We start from the raw sequence: 19,430 nt of genomic DNA on the forward strand, positions 1-19,430 counted from the left end.
GGAGGGCGTCCTGCGCGCGTGCGGCAGCGGCGGCGGCGGCTCCCGCCACGGGCTCCCCGGGTCCCCCCAGGCCCCCCGGTCCCCCACGCCCCTCCCCCACGCCCCTCACCTTTTCCGCGCGGCCCCGAGCCGCCCGCTCCGCCGCTGCCGCCAGCGCACGACGAGTCCTTCCTGAGCCTCTTGCTCTGCGGCCTGACGCTGGAGCGGAGGAAGTGGTGCTGGTCCTGCGGGCCGGCGGGCGGCGGGGACGGGGACGGGGCCGGTGCCGGGGGGCCGCCCGCGGGGCCCGGGGGGCCGTCGCCGCCGTCCCGGGGGGGCCTGGCGTCCCTCTTTGTGGCGCCGCTGTCGTCGGCCGCGTCCCCGCCGCCGGGCCCCTCGCCCTCCAGCGAGTCGTCGTCGGCCGAGCGCTTCCCCAGCCGCTTGAGCCCGTCCTCCCCGCCGCCGCCGCCGTCTCCCAACTTCACTGTCATCCTGGCCGGGCAGGGGAGGGGGGCCCGGTGAGGCGCGCGCCCGGCAGCCGGCCCCACAACTTTAGCGCACCGATGCCCTCTCAACATGGCCGCCGTTGTTTGTTCCCGATCCCCTCCCGGCCGCCCGCCCGCCGCCGCCGCCCCGCCGCCGCCCGGCCCCGCCGCGCCGCCCCGGCCGCCCCCAGGACCAGGACCCCGCGGCCCGCGGCGCGGAGGCGGCGGGCGGGCGGCCCCGGGGCCCGAGTGCGGACGGCCCTGCCCGCGCGGCGCCTCGGCCCGTGGGGTCGCGGGGTGGGGGTGGGGGCGGGGGGCCGCGGCGGGGGGGCAGGGGGGCGGCGGGGACCCGGGGTCGGGCCGGGCGGGACGCACCTACCCCGCGGGCCGCGGCTCAGGGCCTGCGCGCCGGGCCTCTCCCCGCGCCGCCCGCGCCCGCGCCCCCGACCCCACCCCACCCCTCCCCGCCCCCAAAACGCGCGGGGCTCCGGGCCGCGCACCTGCCTGCACGCCGGCCCCGCAGGTGGGCCCGGGTGCACCCCGCCTGCGTGCACGGGGGACCCCACGGTGGCCCGCGGCGGCCGGGCCGCCTGCTCGTCTTAAAACACACATAAAGAGTCATAATAAGCTCGGGCTTTCTGGGAATCTTGCCTCCCAGGGTGGGAGCTGTGTGCTGCCGAGGAGATTCACAAATTTAAAATGCTTTTGCAACAAAGGAGCCGGTGGCGTGAAACAGTGGGAGCCACCCGTGCAGGCGACCCCATGGGCATGTCCCGATCCAAATGCAAGCAGCAGCAGAAGAGGGCTGCGCAAAAACTGGACAACTGCTAATAAAATTGTGGCATTCGGTTTGTGACCCGCGGCCGTGTGAAATGTCAACGACAACAGAACTCTAAGGATGCCTGCGTCCCAGAACGCAGACCCACTCAAAAAATTAACTCAATCAGGTTAGTATCAACACTATGAGCCCTACAAGGGCCAGGAATGTGTATCTGTGATAAAACAAGAAGGATAAATATTAGATTCCTCAACAGGTGTTGATACTGTGCCCAAGCTGTGTGTCAACACAACCGCCCAGGAGGGAAACGTTTCCATTTCAAAAAAGGAAAAGTGAACAAAGGCATCAAGGGCCAACCGTGAAATACAGAACCAGGGACAAGGACTTTCTCGCTGGAAGGTGCACAAATGAGTAAAAATCAGAGTAACACCTACTAGGGCTCTGATGCACTTTGTCATAAAATGATCTGTAACAGCTTTATCCATTGGAATTGGACTTACAAACCATTTGACTGGCTTAGCTGAGGCTAGTTAAAACAAGAAAAGCAAAAACCTCGACAAAAATTAAAACTATACGGGACAAATACCCAAACTTTTTTTTTTTAAGGGACTTGCTGGCACCGGACTTCTCCCCGGTCCGTTTCTCCACCTTCCCATCCCTGCTTAAGGGACCTGCAAATACCTGGAAGGGCCTCTGTCCGGGGCACAATGTGGAGACCCTCCTCCCAGGGACCTGTTGCCCCCGACTGCCCAGAGTGAAGCCAGGACCCAGCAGGGCACGCAGCAGCCACAACACAATACACCTGCCCGCCTGCCTGGCGGAGTCCTGGCTGACACGAGGCTGGGCAACGGAAGACTCGGCCTTTCGGAACCGGGAGGATATTGACACACATCGGAGCTCCCCCCTACAGGAAAAGGAAGCCACGGGCATGGAATCCCTTTACCGAAGACCTCCAGCGCTCCTTCCTGACCGCGCGCGCGGGCGGAGTCGGCCCCGACACCGTTCGTCGGGTTTCGGGAAGGAAAGAGCCAGACCCTCCGCGTCGGGCCGCAGGCGGGCTGCGCACAAAGGGGGCTGTCACCGCGGCCGGGCCCGGTCGCGACCCCCCGCCCGGGCCACCCAGACAAAGCACCGCGCGCGAACCACAGGCCCTTCCCCGCTCCCGCGGGCCGGGCCTCGCCCTGACGGCCGGGCGCGGGGCCCACCCCTCCCGAGCCCCTGCCACCAGTCACCTTCTTCATCAACGCCTCGCAGCAGCCTGGTTTCGCAGGCTCCCCGGGGGCCGCCCGGGCGCCCGCAGGACCGGCCGGGCCGCGCAGACCCGGCCCCCGAGCGCCCGCTGCACAGAAGTCGCGACCCTGGTGTGGTCGTCCCGCCTCGGAAGCAGCGGCCGCGCGGCGCGCGCCCCGGCACGAGCCCTCCGCGGCCGGCGAGCGGCAGACGAGGCTGCGGGCGCCGATGCCGCGGCCGCCGCTCGGGTCCGGGAGGCCCAGGTCGCCGCGCTCAGCAGCAGTTCCGGCTACGGCGGCCCGGCGGAGACGGCGGGGACGCCGCGCGGGGCGGGGCGGGGCGGGGCGGGGCGGGGCGGGGCGGGGCGGGGCGGCACGACGCACGCGGGGACGCGCCCGCCCGGGGTTTCCAGCGGGCGCGCCCCCCTGGAGGCGCTGCCATTGGCCAGCGGCGGGCGCGCGCGCTCGCACGTACGGACGCGGGGCGGGGCCGCGGCGCGGGCTGTGTTGTGTCGCCGACCTCGCGTCCGTGCGGACCAGTGCGTGTCTCCGGATTGGGGTACCGGCAGCCAATGGGGTCAGAGGCCTGGCCCTGATTGGCCGGGGCCGTGTTGACGGATGCGTGAGAAGAAAACGCCGCCTCACCTCGGAGGCTTGAATCCGGCGCGAACCGGGTTTTAAACTACAGAGTGTAAAAGTGCAATTGGATCCCGTAGACGCGCCCTTCACTAGATTGAGCGTGTGCTTCTGAAATTCCGTAGCGTAGTGAATGGCGCTGGACACTCGGGCCATGGTTCTGGTTCTCCGTCATGGCGTTAGAGGAGTGTGTGCTCGCTTCTAGTGTGTCTTATGGGGGCGGGGGGGGGAGGTTAGGAGACTTGGTGTCCAGGGTCAAGGGTCCAGCGTCCACGATCAAGGCCTGTAAGGAGCTGTGATGAGCCGTAGGGACCTAATGTATGGAGGGCAGGAGACATGGTGTCTAGGATCCAGGGTCCAGAGTCGAGGCCTGTAAGGGGCTGTCATGAGCTACGGGAACCTAATGCACAGTGAGACGATCATAGACAATGATCCTATACTGTAATTACGTGATAGGACTCCCATCACATCAGCATGTTACAACATGAGCATATCAAAGCACTTCACAGTACATGTTAAACGTACACAATGCTACATATGTTTTCAATAAAAAAAGATCTAGTGTCCATGAAAACGAGGTTTTGTTTTTTAAAAGATTTTATTTATCCATGGGACACACAAAAAGAGGCAGAGACACAAGCAGAGGGAGAAGCAGGTTCCGCGCAGCGAGGCAAAGGCAGACGCTCACCAACTGAGCCACTCAGCCGTCCAGAAAATGAGGTTTTAAAAAATGGGATCTTCCCTGTACCTATATGATCCGGCACCCAAACTGTCGGATCCAGTAATATCTGCACTTTCCTCTTTTATCGTTTCATCTATTTAACAATGGTACCTTTTCGCCGTAGCAACTTTTTTTTTTTCCTTTAATGACAAGACGCTCCTTTGTTATTCAAAGTCAATTTCGAAGTTGAAACCACTTGACGGAAAAGGTCAGGGCACACCTTGCAGCGCCTCTGGGAACGCAACCCGTCCCCGGAGTCAGGCTGGTTTCCGACGGGGATGCGATGAAGCAGAGCGTACCCTCCTGCCACCTTCTCGCCGAAGGAGTCCCTACACGTCAAGTTACCTGGAATCCGCTGGCTTTGCTCAGAAATACTCTCCAAGCACACCCTCCTCCTGGAGATGAGACAAAATGCAGCCCAGCCAACGGTGTGCGGCGCAGAGGCCCAGCACGAAGGTGCACCTTGAGCTTCTGGCTGTCCGCGCCTCCCACTCGCTCGGACAGGTGTAGCTGCGGGAGCCGGTCCTCATCACACCTGCAAGGACGCCACCCGTTCCCACTGTGCGCAGACAGGCGACTCCTGACCTCCTGGCTCCCGGTTCCGACCTGGCATCGTTGATTCCAGACAGCGGCTGCGACCCGGGGAGACGCGGGCGGCGGAGCTCGCAGCCGCCGGGGACCAGCCGGGACGCCCGGGCCCTCGGCTCCGCACGAACACTCCCGATCGTCTTCGGCTCTTTCCGGCCTCTCGAGCGCTTCGGGCGGCCTCGGCGTCCGCCGCGCTCACCTTCGGCTGTTTCCGCGTCCGCCGAGCAGCCGTTGTCCCGGCAACGCGCGGCGGCACCTCCGCGCGGCCCGGGTGAGTGCGGCGGGAGGGCGCGGGCCGCGAGCGGCGGGGAGGGCCCCGGGCGGCCCCGGCGGGGGAGCGCGGCCACGGCGCAGCGGGCGGACGCCAGGCCCGCGGCCTCCCGGCTCCTTTTCCCTCGGCCACTCGGCCTCGGCCGGGCGCTGGGCGCGGCGTCGGAGGTCAGCGCGGGAGGACGGCCACCGCGGGCGCCGTCGGGGGCGGGCGGGAGGGCAAGAGACAGCCGCGGGCCCTGCAGCCACCCCGGGGACAGCGACCGCGTCCGGCCGAGGCCGCCACCCTGCGCTTCCGTGCCCGGGGGCTGGGGGCCCGGGGCGGCGAGCCCTCGTGCCCGCGCCCTCCCCTCAGGCCCCCCTCAGACCCCCGCCCCGCACCCTCCTCTCAGACACCCCCCCGTCCCGCGCCCTCGCCTCAGGCCTCCCCACCCTGCGCCTTCCTCTCAGGCTCCCCCCACCCCCTCCGCTCAGGCCCCCTGCCCCCTCCTCTCAGACCCCCTCCCCGCCGCCTCCTCTCAGACCTCCCGCCCCCTCCTCTCAGGCTCCCCCCAGCCCCTCCTCTCAGGCCCCCCGCCCCCTCCTCTCAGACCCCCGCCGCCTCCTCTCAGGCCCCCCCACCCCTTCCTCACAGGCCCCGCGCCCCTCCTCTCAGGGGCCCCCACCCCCTCCTCTCAGACCCTCCACCCCTTCCTCACAGGCCCCCGCGCCCCTCCTCTCAGCGCCCCCCTCCCCGCCGCCTCCTCACAGCGCCCCTGCCCCCGCAGCCCTGCGTCCCTCACACCTTCATCCGAGTTCCTCAGGGGAGTCCAGTGGCGCTAAAGCCCTGGGGGGGGGGCGCCCTGGGGGGGCCCGCCCTGCTGGTGGGGACTTGAGCAAGTTGCTTAGAACAAAGGGAATTTTTGTCTTTTCCCCAAAGTTTATTCGTTTGCCGAATGTTTATGTTTTCTTCTGGAGACCCTGAGTTTAAGGAGAGGAGGAGCGCGGAACTCTGCTCCGCTGCCGCTAATCCGTGTGGTCAGGTGAAGTCTGTGTTGCCAGTCCTCTCTTCTCCGCGTTTGCTTTCCTAGCTTTTGTTCTTTGATTACGAAGGTGGTACTTCTTTGTGGTAGAAAAATGTTAAAACACAAGTAAAAGGAACGACCAACAGTCGACCGCTGTGGACTCATCAGGCCTGGCAACTCCTTACAAAAACCTGGAGAGCATCTTTCCTTGCTAGTAAACGTCTTTATCATATTCGCATATGGGGCATCTGCCCTCCCTCCGGGGATGCGGCCAGGGCCTCCCCCTGCAGGACAGGTAGTAGCTGCAGGTGCAGGACAGTCAACCACACTTTTGTGTCCCAGCGAAGTGCAGGGGTCTATGGGGACGCTGGGGAGAAGCCTAGAACAACCTAGAAGTGAAGTCACAGGGAGGCTTCCCGAGTATCTAAAGGTGGAATGCAGCCTCTGAGAAAACCCCAGGCAGGAAAAAAAGTCACTTAAGGTCTGTTAGCGTACATGCTTATTATAAAATGATGTTGGAGATTAAACCAAGTTTAACTTCTTTAAGCGCTATTGCAATTCTTTTTCTATCAGTCTAACAAAATTTACTTGTTTTTCAGGTGGATATCTGCATAAGGTAAACTTGTTAAATGTGAATACAAATTTCCCATAGCTCAAAATGTCGACCCTTGGTTGCCTGCAACACGTGAAATCTCAATTTGAAAGCTTTCTTTTGCTATATATAAGTGTCCAGGTTTTTATGTGTTTTTTTTTTTCATTTTAATGACTTTATTTGAAAGTTTGCATAAGTACTCTACTCCAAAGTGGGAGCTCAGGCCAGTGTAGCTGTCCCCTCCCACTCCAGCCAGCGCCTGGCTGCTCCACCAGGAACTCCCAATATGTGCCGTTCACTCTGTGGCCGTGAGAACACCACCTCAAAATGTGTGCCTTTGTTTTAGTATTCAGCATATATATTCATAAGAAAAACGTCAGTGTCTGAAAGGTACTTGTTCATCCTTATCTACGTGCCTGTAGCTTTTCACTGAGTGAGCCTTCAAGGCCTCCTCTGGTACAAGTATTGCATGGCTAAAAGCACAAGTTTTTGTTGTGGTTAAATATACGTAATATAAAACTTACCATTTTAGTTTTTTGTACCTAAACGAGTCAGTGACATTAAGCACACTGACATGCTGTGTAAGCATCCCCCACAATCCTTCAGCAAGACTAACATGTTCTGAACAGAAACCCTGTCTCCATCAATCAGGAAAGTCCTGTCCCCCAGCACTACAGGCCCTGGTACTCACCCCTTCACTTTGTGTCTCTGCGCATTTGACTATTCTAGGTCCCTCCTATAGGTGAAAACACACCGTATTTGTCCCTCTGTGATCAGCTTATTTCACTGAACATAATGTCCTCTCCGTTCATCCATGTTGTAACATGTCAGAATTTCAAGGTGGATGGTACTCCATTCTGTGTATGCGCCATATTGTGTTGATTCAGTCATCTGTCAATAGACATTTGGGTTGTTTCCACCTTTTGGTACTGTGGATAGTGCTGCCATGAGCATGGGTGTACAAGGATCTGTTCAAGTCCCTGCCTTCAATCTTTTGGGGATATACCCAGATCTGGAATTGCTGAATCATATGGTAATTCTGTGTTGCAGTTTTAAGGAACCGCCATACTGTTGTGCATGGCGTCTGTACCCCGTTTACACTCCCAATGGCAGTGTGCAAGAGTTCCAATTTCTCCACATCTTTGCCAACAGTTATTTTCTCTTTCTCTAATACCAGGTATCCTAATGGGCATGACGCTGAAAAATTTTAAATGAGAGCAAAGCAACCTACAAATATTCTCCTCTGCCAGTTAGGATCCCCAAAGTGCCTCCAGGGTATGAAAGGTGGGCAGTAGTGACCATTCTGTCACTCACCATCCTACCCCTTCTGCAAAGGGGCAATAAGCACATCTTTTCTAGGGAAGAAAGATGTTAATTTGGGGAAACTAATCAAGTTCAGCTTTCCTACAAGTGCCACGGCTTTGTTTTCTTGATTTTCTAACAAAGGAACCCTGTTGCCTTCTACCATCTGAGAGCCAGAGGTAGTAGATAGGCTTTGGTTTTCACGAATTGAATCCTAGCTTTTCCTATGTATTTCTGTGAATCAGTTTTGCTTCTGCTTGGTGTGAAATTTTTGCTTGAAGGTCAGCTATAGAAATGCAAATTGTCTTTATTATGACTGGAATGAATAATCAAGGTTTATGCACTAGGTAAACCTAGTGGACTAGGTGACTAGACTTTTTCTTACTATTTTGATGGCAGTGTTTTATTCTTTTCCATCACACCCTGCATCATTCAGGTCAAATTTCTTGATTCTAATTATACATTTTTAACCCTGTTAGAGATCTCTTCCACATGGTCTTAAGGGGCATTTGTAAGTTGCAGTGTGTTATGATGGTAGGTTTGTGATGCTTCTCTTTCCTAATTCTATGTACAGTCATTTCTTATTGTTCAAAAGCAACAGGACTTAGCTGTTTTCTTCCCTGCAGGTTTCAGCCCTGACTAGATCCGAGTTTCATCATGGCCCTCTACTTTGACCACCCAATAGAAGCCCCAGACTCTGTCGAGTCTCCTTCCCACATCCATTGGCACCCTGTTCATCCATTCCTGGCGGTTGCCTCCGTCAGCAGGATTGCAGGAGGCAGCGTGGATATATATCTGGAACAAGTGAGTCCTAGGAAGCCATGTTTCTGACTTCTGGGGCTTCTGGCTCTTATGTTCATTTTGTTCTCCCGTGTGTGCATGTGCATTGTGTGGTGTGTGTCATGTGGGGAGTATGTACATGAGTATAGAGTATTGCAGTATGGGTTGTGTGCGTGTTGTGTGTGCCTTGTGTGTGGGGTACATCCATGCATGTGTGTGATGTATATGTCATGTGTGCCATGGAGAGGATATATTGTATGTGTGTGCCTGTGTGTGGTGTGTAGTATGTGGTATATGTGTGGTGTGTGTCATGTGTGGTAGGGTACGTGTGTGGTATGTGGAGCTTGTGGTATGTAATGTGTATAGAGTGAGGGGTATGTGATGTATGTAGTGCTGTGTATGTGTCCTGTGTGTTGTATGTGGTATTTGTGGTGTATGTGTTATGTATCATACGTGTGTTATGTGGTGTGTATGTGTGTGATATATGTGCATATGGTCTGTGTTATGTGGTGTCTGTGGTAGGTAGTATGTGCCATGTATGTGGGATGTGGTATGTGTCGGGTAGTATATGTGGTAATATGATGTGTGTGTCAGGTATGATATGTGGTATGTGTGTGGTATATGGTGTGGTGGTGTGTATATGTGTGGTGTGTATATGTGTGGTGTGGGGGACGTGTGTGATATGTGATGTGTGTGGTATGTAGTATGCATATGTGGGGGTATGTGGTGTGCGTGGTATGTGTGTCATATGGTAAGTATGTATATAATGGGTATGTGGTGAGTACGTATGTGGTGGGTATGTGGTATGTACATGTGTGGTGTGGACAGTGGTATGTGTCACATGTGGTATAGTATGTACGTATGTGGTGTTCGTGTGTTGTGTGATGTATATGTGTGTGGTGTGTATGTAGCATGTGGTACATGTGGTTTGTTTGTATGTGATGTGTCTGTCACATGATTTTGGTGTGTATATGTTGTGTCATGTGTCTGGTATGTGACTGTGTGGTATACATGTATGTGGTATACATGTGGTATGTGGTTGTGTGGCATATGGTATGTCTTTCATGTGTATTTGTTGTGTGTGTGTGCCATGTGTGGCATCTGGTGTATGACATACATGTGTTGTGTGTGGTATATGATAGGTGTAGTGTGTATAGTATGTGGTATGTGGTGCTTGTATGTGTGAGTAGATGGGGTGTGTGTTTCATGTGTGGTATGTGGTGTAATGTGGTATGTGCATGTTGTGTGGTGTCTATGGTACTTGATGTATGTGTGGTGTGAGTGGTATATGTTCTGTATGTCATGTGAGGGAAATGTGTGGTATGTGTGTGGTATGTAGTGTGTATGCATGTGGTATGTGTGTCGTGTGATGGGTATGTGATGTGTGTGGTGTTTATGTATGCTACAATTTGTAGTATGTGATGGGTGCATCCTGTTGTATATGGTGTCTATGCGGGGGCTGTGATGTGTGTGACATGTCATATGTATGGTATGTGGTGTATGTGCTGTGTGTTATATGTGTGTACACTAAGGGGTATGTGATGTGTGTGGTATATATCATGTGTGTCCGCATGTGGTGTATGTGTATATTGCATACGTGTGTGTGGTCTGTATGTATGGTGTATGTAGTACGTGGTATGTGGTGCATGTGTGGTATGAGGTGTGTATGTTATGTGGTACATGTGTAGGTATGTGGTGTGTGTGGTGCATGTGTGGTATATAGTGTGTGTTGCATATGTGGCGTGTGGTGTGTATATATGTGGACTGAGTGTGGTGTGTCTGCATGTGTGGTATGTGGTATATATATATGTGGTGTGTATGGTATGTAATACGTGGTATACGTGTATACGTGTGGTGTGAATGTGGTACGTGTGGTGCATGTGTGGTACTTGGTGCATGTGTGTGTTATGTGTATCACTGCTTCCTGAGGTAGAGTCTCAGTATTATGAGTCCTATAAAAAAATAAAAAAAAAAGAGTGCTGTGATGTAGATAATTGTTTCAGCCCTGCTCCTTAGCCTTGGGGCCATATTTAGGGACGTAAAATAGATTCCACGATCAGTCCCCGCCCCTAACCAGAAACAGCCCCTCTGTGCTGTCTGTGCACCCTGGTCCAGTCCTGTTGGCCACACTGGCCATTGGAAACTCCTGGCATCCTGTGGCTGCCGTAACAAATTACCACAAGGCGGGTAGCTTAAGACACAAGTATGGCCTTGCCATTCTGGAAGCCAGAAGTCTGAAGTAAGTCAGGGCCACGCGGTCTCTGAAGGCCCTTGGGGAGGACGGGTGCCAGGCCTTGTCCTGGATTCTTGTGGCAGCCGGCTCTCCTCAGAAGTCCTCAGCTGGTACCTGCATCACCCCATGGCCTCTGTGGTCCCATGTGTCTCCCCTGTGTGTCCCTCTCCCTTTCCTCTCCTGATAAGGACGCGAGCCATCGGGTTTGGGCCCATCCTAATGATCTCTTCTTAACCTGATCCCCTACAGAGACTCTTTCCGAGTAGGGTCAGGTCACTGGCACCAGGTTAGGACTTCAACACATCTTTTTCCTTTTTTCTTTTTTTTTTTTTCTTTAAGATTTATTTATGTACTGGGGAGGGGAGAATGAGCAGGAGGGGATGAGGGAGAGGGAGAGGGAATCCCCACCAGCCTCTCCACTGAGCGTGGAGCCCAATGCAAGGCTTGATCTCACTACCCTGAGATCCTGACCTGAGCCAAAACCAAGAATTGGACCCCTTTTTAAAAAAAAAAAGATTTTATTTATTTATTCATGAGAGACACAGAGATGCAGGGACACAGGCAGAGGGAGAAGTAGGCTCCCTGTGGGGAGCCCGACACAGGACTCGATTCTCAACCCTCTGCAGGCTCACTGTCACCCCTGCAACTTCAGCGAAGCAGCTAGGGTCATAGTAACACCCGCCTGCCCTTGGATCTTTATCTGACGTCCTCCTCCCTGCACATAGTTCCTCACTCTTATAAACTCTCTCTGGAACAGTCTGTAAGTGAGAGGGGGCTGAAAATAACTTCGGCCTTGCAGACCCTGAAAAAGCGCTGGGGATCACCCAAGAGATTGCACTTAGAACCTTGGATCAGGGCAGCCCAGGTGGCTCAGCGGTTTAGTGCCGCCATCAGCCCAGGGCCTGACCCTGGGGGCCTGGGATCGAGTCCCGCGTCCGGCTCCCTGTGTGGAGCCTACTTCTCCCTCTGCCTGCATCTCTGCCGCGCGTGCGCTCTCTCTCTAGCTCTCATTAATAAATAAATAAAATCTTAAAAAAAAAAAAAAAAGAACCTTGGATCAACAGACTTGACTTTTTGGCCCACTGCTTGTTTTTGGAAATAAAGTTGCGTTGGAAGCCATTAAAATGGTAGCTAATGGGCAGCCCCGGGGGGCTCAGTGGTTTAGCACCACCTTCAGCCCAGAGTGTGATCCTGGAGACCCGGGATCCAGTCCCACACTTGGGGCTCCCTGCATGGAGCCTGCTTCTCCCTCTGCCTGTGTCTCTGCTTCTCTCTCTCTTTCTCTCTGTGTCTCTCATGAATAAATAATTAAAAAAAAAAAAATGCTAGCTAGCAACCAAGCCCTTGTATGAGGTCATACTCCTTCCTAAGCTTGTCAGCGTGGTAGGTTGAGTGTTAACTGTGTGCCTTCAGAGCGTAGCTAAGGGCCAGCTTGGCATTTCTGTGAAAATTAAGTTCAACATTACTTAGTAAACAACTCTTTATAGGGGCGCCTGGATGGCTCAGTCAGTGAAGCATCTGCCTTAGGCTCAGGTCGTGATCCTGGGGTCCCCTGCTCAGCAGGGAGCCTGCTTCTCCTTCTGCCTCTGCCACTCCCACTGTGTGCTCACTTGCTCCCTTTCTCCATCAAATAAAACAGTAAGATTTTAAGAACAAAACAAAAACAGCTTTTTATATCTTCTAGCTGATTTCAATATTGATTAGCCAGAAATTCCCAAAATAGCTGTCTCTTTATAATACGGAATTTACCTCTTGCCTGTTGTAGGGTGAGCATGTGTCCGATACACATATTGAGAGGTCATTCCGGGTCACTTCCTTGTGCTGGCACCCAACACGACCGATCCTTGCTGTTGGCTGGGAGACTGGGGAAGTGACGGTGTTTAATAAGCAGGACAAGGAGCAGCACGCGGTCCCCCCGACACATACCACCGACATCACCGTTCTCAAGTGGAGCCCCAACGGCAACTGCCTTGTGTCAGGGGACAGGGTAAGTAGACGTGGTTGACGCTGATGCCAGATCTCTACTCTTCCCTTTCAGTGCTCTTTGGGACACATGTTGGGAAGGCTGTTAAAGACCAAAATTTTAGGAATATGTGGTTGCTGAGTTCAGTTGATCTTGCTGTATGTCATGGCAGATTCTGTTTCATATGGAAGCAAGGTTTGCAAATTGCAGTCCACCATCCCACACTGTAGCAGAGGTGGGTCTGTAATTATTTAAGTTAACTTTTCTAGGAAACTATATTCATAAAGGCAGAGTGACTGTTTCAGGTATTATCACTTTCATGGCTCCCCTGAATCACTAGCTTCCCTAAGCTTGCTTCTTCATTCCTGGGAGTCCCTGGCTCTTGCTGTATAGCTCAGGGCTTCTTCCCCATGCCACTTTGGCCCAGGGAACATTTGAGCCAAAACCAAGAAGATATTTTTTGTTGTCAGAGTGGTGGCAGGCCGGGGCATATCCTGGCATCTAGTGGGTGAAGACCAGGGATACTGCTCAACATCCTGTAATGCATAGGACAGACCCCACATCAGAGAATTTTCCAACCTAAAGTGTTAACCATTGCCAGGTTGAGAAACCGTGGTCTCTACCTAAATTGATTCACAGACCTAGGGCAAAAATTTTACGACATGCTGATTCATGTCACACGTGCCAGGTAGCACGTTTATGTGTCTCAAAGTCCAAAAAGTATGAAAAGGAATATATATCGCGACGAGACTCTCCAACCCCGCCCCATCCACTCCTTTCCCCTCCCACCCACTCTCCAGTGCCCACAGCTTCAAGAAGCTTCTCCTGTTTCTTCAGATGCTCACCAGCACATACAAATGCATTCTTTCCCCAATTTCCAGTTTTGAAAAATTACAAACTTTTACAGGTATTGAAAGAATAGCATAGGGAACACCGTATATCCTTTATGTAAATTCACTAGTTATTAACCATTTTGTTACATCTGTTTTCTATTTTTTTACCCTCTATTTTTTCTATTTCTCTCTATTTTTTCTATTTGAGTTTGTAACAGATATCATACCGCTCCCCACCCCAGTCCTTTGGCGTTGCCCTCTTAAGGACAAGCATCTCCACGTAGCTGTGCCATGGCTTTCACTTTCTGGAAGACTGGCACTAAAGTCGGCACCTGGCGTGCAGGCCACTTCCTAATTTCTCCAGTTGTCCTGTCACATCTGTGGTGGATTTTGTCCTAATCTGGAGTCTGGTCAAGGACCATGCCTTGTGTTTCACTGTCCATTCTCTTTAGTTTTCCTTAATTATGAACTGTTCCCTGGTCTTGTCCTCTCCTCCTCTCTTGTGTTTGGTCTTTGGTGACCCCAACATTTGGAGGAGTCCAGACTGGTTATTTTGTAGAATGTCCTTCAGTTGAGACTTGCTGGATCGTTTCCTCGCAGTCCTCTTTAGACGAGGCAGTTTGGGCTGGAAATACCACACGGAGGGTACAGTCTCCTTCGTCTTCACAGAAGTGACAGTGCATGATGTGTACTGCCCTGTTTTCTCGCTTTTTCATTTTACGCCTACCTTGCATACATCTCCACATTTGTTCACTGTGAGCTTCCTTCCATCTGAGCCTGTATGTCAGTATGTGAGCCTGTTACCATGTCCTTTGCCAGCTCTTGCTAATAAGCACTTCGATGGTTTTCAGTCTTTTGCTAAACAGAGGTGCGGTGGGTAACCTTCTACTTACGTTGTTTCACGCATGGGGAAGTTCAGAGAAGCTCCTCAAAGTGAGGTGGCCGGGTCCCAGGGCATGAGCATTAGTGGTGGGTGCCCAAGCCTCCTTTTGTGGGGCTACTTCCAGCTCCCACCTACACACTAGTGTGTCCCCCACAGACAGCTGGACCCAAATTCAGAATCTTACTGACAAAAGGCCATGTTAGAACGTCCTAGTTTGCATTTCTCTCACTATAAAGAGCGACTATTACTTGGAAGAGCCAGTTATGTATCCTTTCTGATCAAATTACTTACCCATTTTGGTATCAATTTGTTCCCCTTTTTTCTAGATTTTTCTTGTTTTTCAGTTCAGTTCCCACCTAATGACATTGCCTGCCCTCAGACTTCTAGTTTCTTGGTGATCTTTCCCCTCTCCCTGCTGTGGGACACTCAGCAGATCCTCTGTAGGAATGAAAGAACTCGATATCATCAAATTTTATCTTAATCTTGACTATATTAAGAAATTGCTTATAAAGCAGTTTCCTCAGGCATGCAAGTAAACCCAGGTTTGTGCTCTTGAAGCCCTTTGAGTCAAAATATTTAAGAACAGAAATCCTGGTCCTTCCAAGAAAATCTAAGGTGGCACTAGTCCTGATTTAATAACAGGTTCAAGCAGGAAGAGAAGTAACAAATTAATGAGCACTTAGAGTGCTGCACCGCCGAGAGCCCTCCTTACCAGGCTTGACCGAGGGTCTTCATCTCCCGCCAGAGAGTGTTTTGGTTAGGGTGTGTTTGGTTACCAGTGAAACCAACCCAAACTACCTGAAGTAAGGGGGGGACACTTAATCTGAGGCCAGTGGAATGTCCCACAGTCTCCAGGACAGGAGGACAGCTGGCTTCAGGACGTCTAGACCAAGAGTGGGGTACCAGTGGGCATACATGTTCCTGCAGTGTGCCCCTTGTGCCACAGCCATCTCTCTCCCCTGTCTCACCCCGTTCACAAGGCAGCACCCTTAGCTGCTGGAAACTAAGGCATTCACCCTACCATCCACCCAGAGACACCTTCCCCTCCTCTGTCCCAAGCCCAGCTTGGGGCCAGTGACCACATGGGCACAGTCAGCCTGGAAAGGGGGCACTGGGCGGATGCTGCCCAAAGTGTCCATTAGAAGAAGCTCCATAGTAAAGGTGAAAACAGCACCTGGAACAAGTCTTGTTTCCCTGCACACTCACAGAGCTGGGTGTGAGCATCAGGACACCTCGTACATGGCGATACAGCTCTGGACAGCTTCAGTGTAAACTATTAAAGAACTTCTTTTAGGTTCCCAGAGCCAGTTCCAGCATGGTGGCAGTTGGAATTCCTCAGATACCACGGGGTGCCAACAGTTCAGCTCAGTCCTGACACCGTGCACCCAGAGACAGCATCAGCCCCACAGATGAGGGGCTCGGCCCCACCTAACCGCCCCCACCGCCACCCCAGATGCCAGTCCCCAGTCCTGTGCTTCTGACTACAGGCTACAGTGGAAGACCCCCTCCTCAGACTCTTCCAGTTGGGCTAGAGCGGCTCAGGCTCATGTTATCAGTTTATCAGAGGGTGGGATAGAGGAGACGAATCTACAGCTGGATGAAGAGATACACAGGGCGAGGCCTGGGGTGGGCACAGAGCTCCCAAGGGTCTCCAGGTGCCACTCCCCCCACACCGCCAGGTAGTCAACTACCTGGAAGCTCTCTGAACCCAGTCCTTTTGGGTCTTTATGGAGGCTTCACTGTGTAGTCCTGATGGACTAAGTCATTGGTCATTTGCGATGGATTCAATGGAATGGGGTGGGGGGGCTGTCCCCTCCCTGGAGGTCGGGGTGGGCCTGAAACTTGAGCCCTCTGATGAGCAGTTGGTCATCCTGGCAGCCCACCCTGCCCTTGGGTAGAGCCCCGAAGTCCTCTTCAGTTGCTCTTGCATAGGGCTGATTTCTTGCCTTCAGGAGTAACTTTCTTGCCTTCTGGGGGGACTTGTCTAAGTCTGATTGCATAAAATTGTGTTGAGTAAAGTTGCCGTCAGGAGGATGAGACTACTCAGGGTTTGTCTCCAGCCTAACCCTGGTTATCTAGAAACCTGAGGTAGAGCACATTCGACTCATTGTAACTTTTCTGAGAGCTTTACTGTGCAAATTGCTTTTTAAGGCCAACGTTACAGTTGATCCTCTTAGTTGATTCTCAAACAACTTGGAGGTTCAGGGTATCACTCCCTCCCAGTCAGAAATCAGTAGAACTCTGGACCCCCTGAAACTTACCTACTAATGGCCTACTGTTGACTCGAAGCTCTGCCAATAACATAAATAGTCAATTAACACATATTTTGTGGGGACACCTGGGTGGCTCAGTGGTTGAGTGTCTGCCTTTCGGCTCAGGTCATGATCCTGGGGTCCTGGGATCGAGTTCCGAATCTGGCTCCCTGTGAGGAGCCTGCTTCTCCCTCTGCCTGTGTCTCTGCCTCTCTCTCTCTGTCTCTCATGAATAAATCTTTAAAAAAAACAAACACATAATTTGTGTGTCACATGTATTACGTACTGTTCTGACGATGAAGTAGGCTAGAATAAAGAAAATGGTAAGAACCTCATAAGGAAGAGCAAATACATTTAGAGCATTATACTGTGTTTGCCGCGAAAATTCCACATACAAGTGGACCCACGAAGTTCAGACCCGAATTGTTCAAGGATCATCTGCATTCGGAAACCACAATTCCTATCTGCGATACAGTCATACAGTCGTCCTCCCTGGCCTGCCTGTGGGGATGTTGGGAGTACCTGCGGATTGAAAGAAGGGTAGGAGGGAGAGTATAGGCACTCCTTTGTCCACTGACCTTGAGTGGGAGGAGCACCTTGAGGATCTCTTGGGCCTCAGAGCAAAGGGCCCCTTGCAAATGGATTCAGATGGAAGTAGTGCTCTTTGGGAAAGTGTAGCTTGCATCCCAGCCGGGCCAGTGCTGATGGCACTGTCTCTCCACCGTTACCTCTAGCGCTGGTTGGCATCCTCAGTTTGAGAACTTGATGACTTAAAAACTGAACGTGTGGTATACCTGGCACCCAGATGCTGGTTTCTTTGGGTTTCCTCCAATAACAGGAGCCAGGGCTCCTTGGAGAAATGGCTGATTGTAGGACTGGGGCCAGTGAGCCTAAAGAATCTGTAGCACCAGAAAGATAGGAAGTGCTCGCAAAACCCTCAGTACGGGGTGTGTCAGAGGCCCACAGGAGCTAACGGAAGACCTCCAGTGGCCAAAGCTGGAACTTCAACATAAACAAAGCAATGCTAGATTGTAACCTGAAGTCAAGTCAACGTCTGTGACATCAGTCATGGTATAACTGTGTGGTTTAATAATTAAGTCAGTGGTGGAGAAGAGACAGATCTCCATGCTGAGGAACCCCAAATGATTTATGTAGATGGTTCATGCCCGAGGAGGTGACTTCCTTCCAAACAGTACAGGACTGAAAGGAGGAGAAAGAAGAAGGACTTCACTGGGGCCAAGGTCACAGATGAGACCTCAGCCGGGAGGGGAGGGGCAGCAGCTGCACAGACACATCATGGCAACGACACCGATCCTGACATGCCGTGACAAGAAGGGCACGTGATCTCTGGCCTTCTCCCCAAACCCACAGCCCAGTCCAGTCGTGAGAAGAGCATGAGCCGAGTCCCAGTAGAGGGACGTCCGCAGCAGCCCTGCGCAGTCCTCAACACCGGAGGGTCAGAGACGCTATCCCTGCCCAGAGAGGCCTAAGGAGATGTGACACCCCAATGTTCTGTGGCTCCCGAAGAGGATCCTGAGACAAAGAGCGGGCGTTAGGGAGGAACTGAGGAAATGTAACTAAAGCACAGTTCTAGTTAATACAGTAGGTCAGTATCGGCTGATTGATCCTGAGAGCTGTACCACATAAGTACGATCTGCTAATAGGAGAAGCTCGAGGTAGACAATGGGACTTCTCTGAATGATCTCGCCACTTTTTTTTAAAAGATTTTATTTATTTATTTGAGAGACAGAGTGAGCGAGAGAGAGAGAGCAGATGAGCAGGGACAGAGGGAGAGGGAGAAGCAGACTCCTCGCTGAGCAGGGAGCCCGATGTAGGACTTGATCCCAGGACCCCAGGATCATGACCTGAGCTGAAGGCAGATGCTTAACATACTTAGCCACCCAGGTGCCCCAACCTTGCCACTTTTTACAAATCTGAATCTATTCTAAAACTGAGTTTTAAAAGCTGGACATGTGACTGTTGTTCTCTCCAGGGAATAAGGATAGCAGAGGGCACACAGAAATGCTTCTGGTTTCTTCTTGGAATATTTTTTAATGATTTGTAGTCAGCAGTGCATGTGTAGCAGTTTTGTAGTTTTGTTGAAGAGGAACGAGCCTGTCTTCAGTGGCACAGCATAACTCTTGCTTTACACTGGTCACTCTGTGAGAATGTGTCTCCTCCCCACGGCGTTGGGTTTTCCAGCTTGGTGTCCTGCTCTTGTGGAGGTTGGACCAAAGAGGTCGAGTACAAGGGACGCCCCTGCTGAAACACGACCACGGAAAACCCCTAACTCACTGTATCTTCCGGCTCCCCCCTCCTGGCGAGTAAGTAGAGCTCATGTGGTGGCCTTATCTCTACTTCCCTTGGGGCTGGTGCGGGGCAGGCCATGGCTCCTCCTTACCGAGTCATAGCCTCCTGCTGCTCTGAGCACATCTGTAGTGACAACACCTTCCTAGAAGGAATCCTGACTTCCCTCATGTCTGCCTTTCAAAGGGACCTTGTTCAGTTGGCGAAGGCAGCTGTGAGCGGTGACGAGAGAGCCCTGGACATGTTTAACTGGAGGAAAACTGGCTTTGGAAGTTTCCTGAAAATGGGATCTCAAGAGGGACTATCATTCTTTGTCAGCTTGATGGATGGTGAGAGACTTAGGTGGGGATTCTAGGACGAGGAAGCATTGTAGGGTCTGGTAAGGATTTTAAACAAAGAGATGATGTTTCTGCATCAAACAGAAGGCTGTGTGTGTGCCCGTTGTGGAGCGATGCGTTAGCAGCCCTCGGCGGCTACTTATCCAGTGTTCAAAGAGGGGCCTCACTTTGTCCTGATAGAGACGAATGGGCTTTGCTTGCATTCAAAGGGCTCTCATGACGGGGCTGCCCGTCAGCAGACTCCCTGACTGCTCCCG

General features: G+C 52.9%; 2 protein-coding genes across 9 annotated transcripts in view; one reads left to right on the plus strand and one right to left on the minus strand.

Moving 5' to 3' along the window:
* Positions 1-2,789, minus strand: part of CRAMP1 (cramped chromatin regulator homolog 1) — a 55,283-nt gene extending 52,494 nt beyond the window's left edge. Inside the window, exons 1-2 of one of the 3 annotated variants that reach the window (XM_049111527.1) lie at positions 2,475-2,789; positions 110-471 (exon numbers count right to left, since the gene is read on the minus strand). In XM_049111527.1, the coding sequence (XP_048967484.1) occupies positions 110-470 (361 nt within the window). In that variant the 5' untranslated portion in view covers position 471; positions 2,475-2,789. The remainder of the gene's footprint in view (positions 1-109; positions 472-2,474) is intronic. The other 2 variants (XM_025417034.3, XM_049111528.1) reach the window with 2 other exon arrangements.
* Positions 2,790-4,565: 1,776 nt separating this feature from the next.
* Positions 4,566-19,430, plus strand: part of IFT140 (intraflagellar transport 140) — an 80,632-nt gene continuing 65,767 nt past the window's right edge. Inside the window, exons 1-6 of one of the 6 annotated variants that reach the window (XM_025417040.3) lie at positions 4,667-4,687; positions 7,460-7,566; positions 8,211-8,388; positions 12,363-12,584; positions 18,731-18,852; positions 19,022-19,164. In XM_025417040.3, coding sequence (XP_025272825.3) covers positions 8,242-8,388; positions 12,363-12,584; positions 18,731-18,852; positions 19,022-19,164 — 634 coding nt within the window. In that variant the 5' untranslated portion in view covers positions 4,667-4,687; positions 7,460-7,566; positions 8,211-8,241. Of the gene's footprint in view, positions 4,688-4,836; positions 4,855-5,606; positions 5,709-6,289; positions 6,307-7,459; positions 7,567-8,210; positions 8,389-12,362; positions 12,585-18,730; positions 18,853-19,021; positions 19,165-19,430 lie in introns of those variants that run through there. The other 5 variants (XM_049111530.1, XM_035717289.2, XM_035717288.2 and 2 more) reach the window with 5 other exon arrangements.

Source organism: Canis lupus, chromosome 6 (assembly GCF_003254725.2).
Source record: "Canis lupus dingo isolate Sandy chromosome 6, ASM325472v2, whole genome shotgun sequence".
NCBI classification, from domain to species: Eukaryota; Metazoa; Chordata; class Mammalia; order Carnivora; family Canidae; genus Canis; species Canis lupus.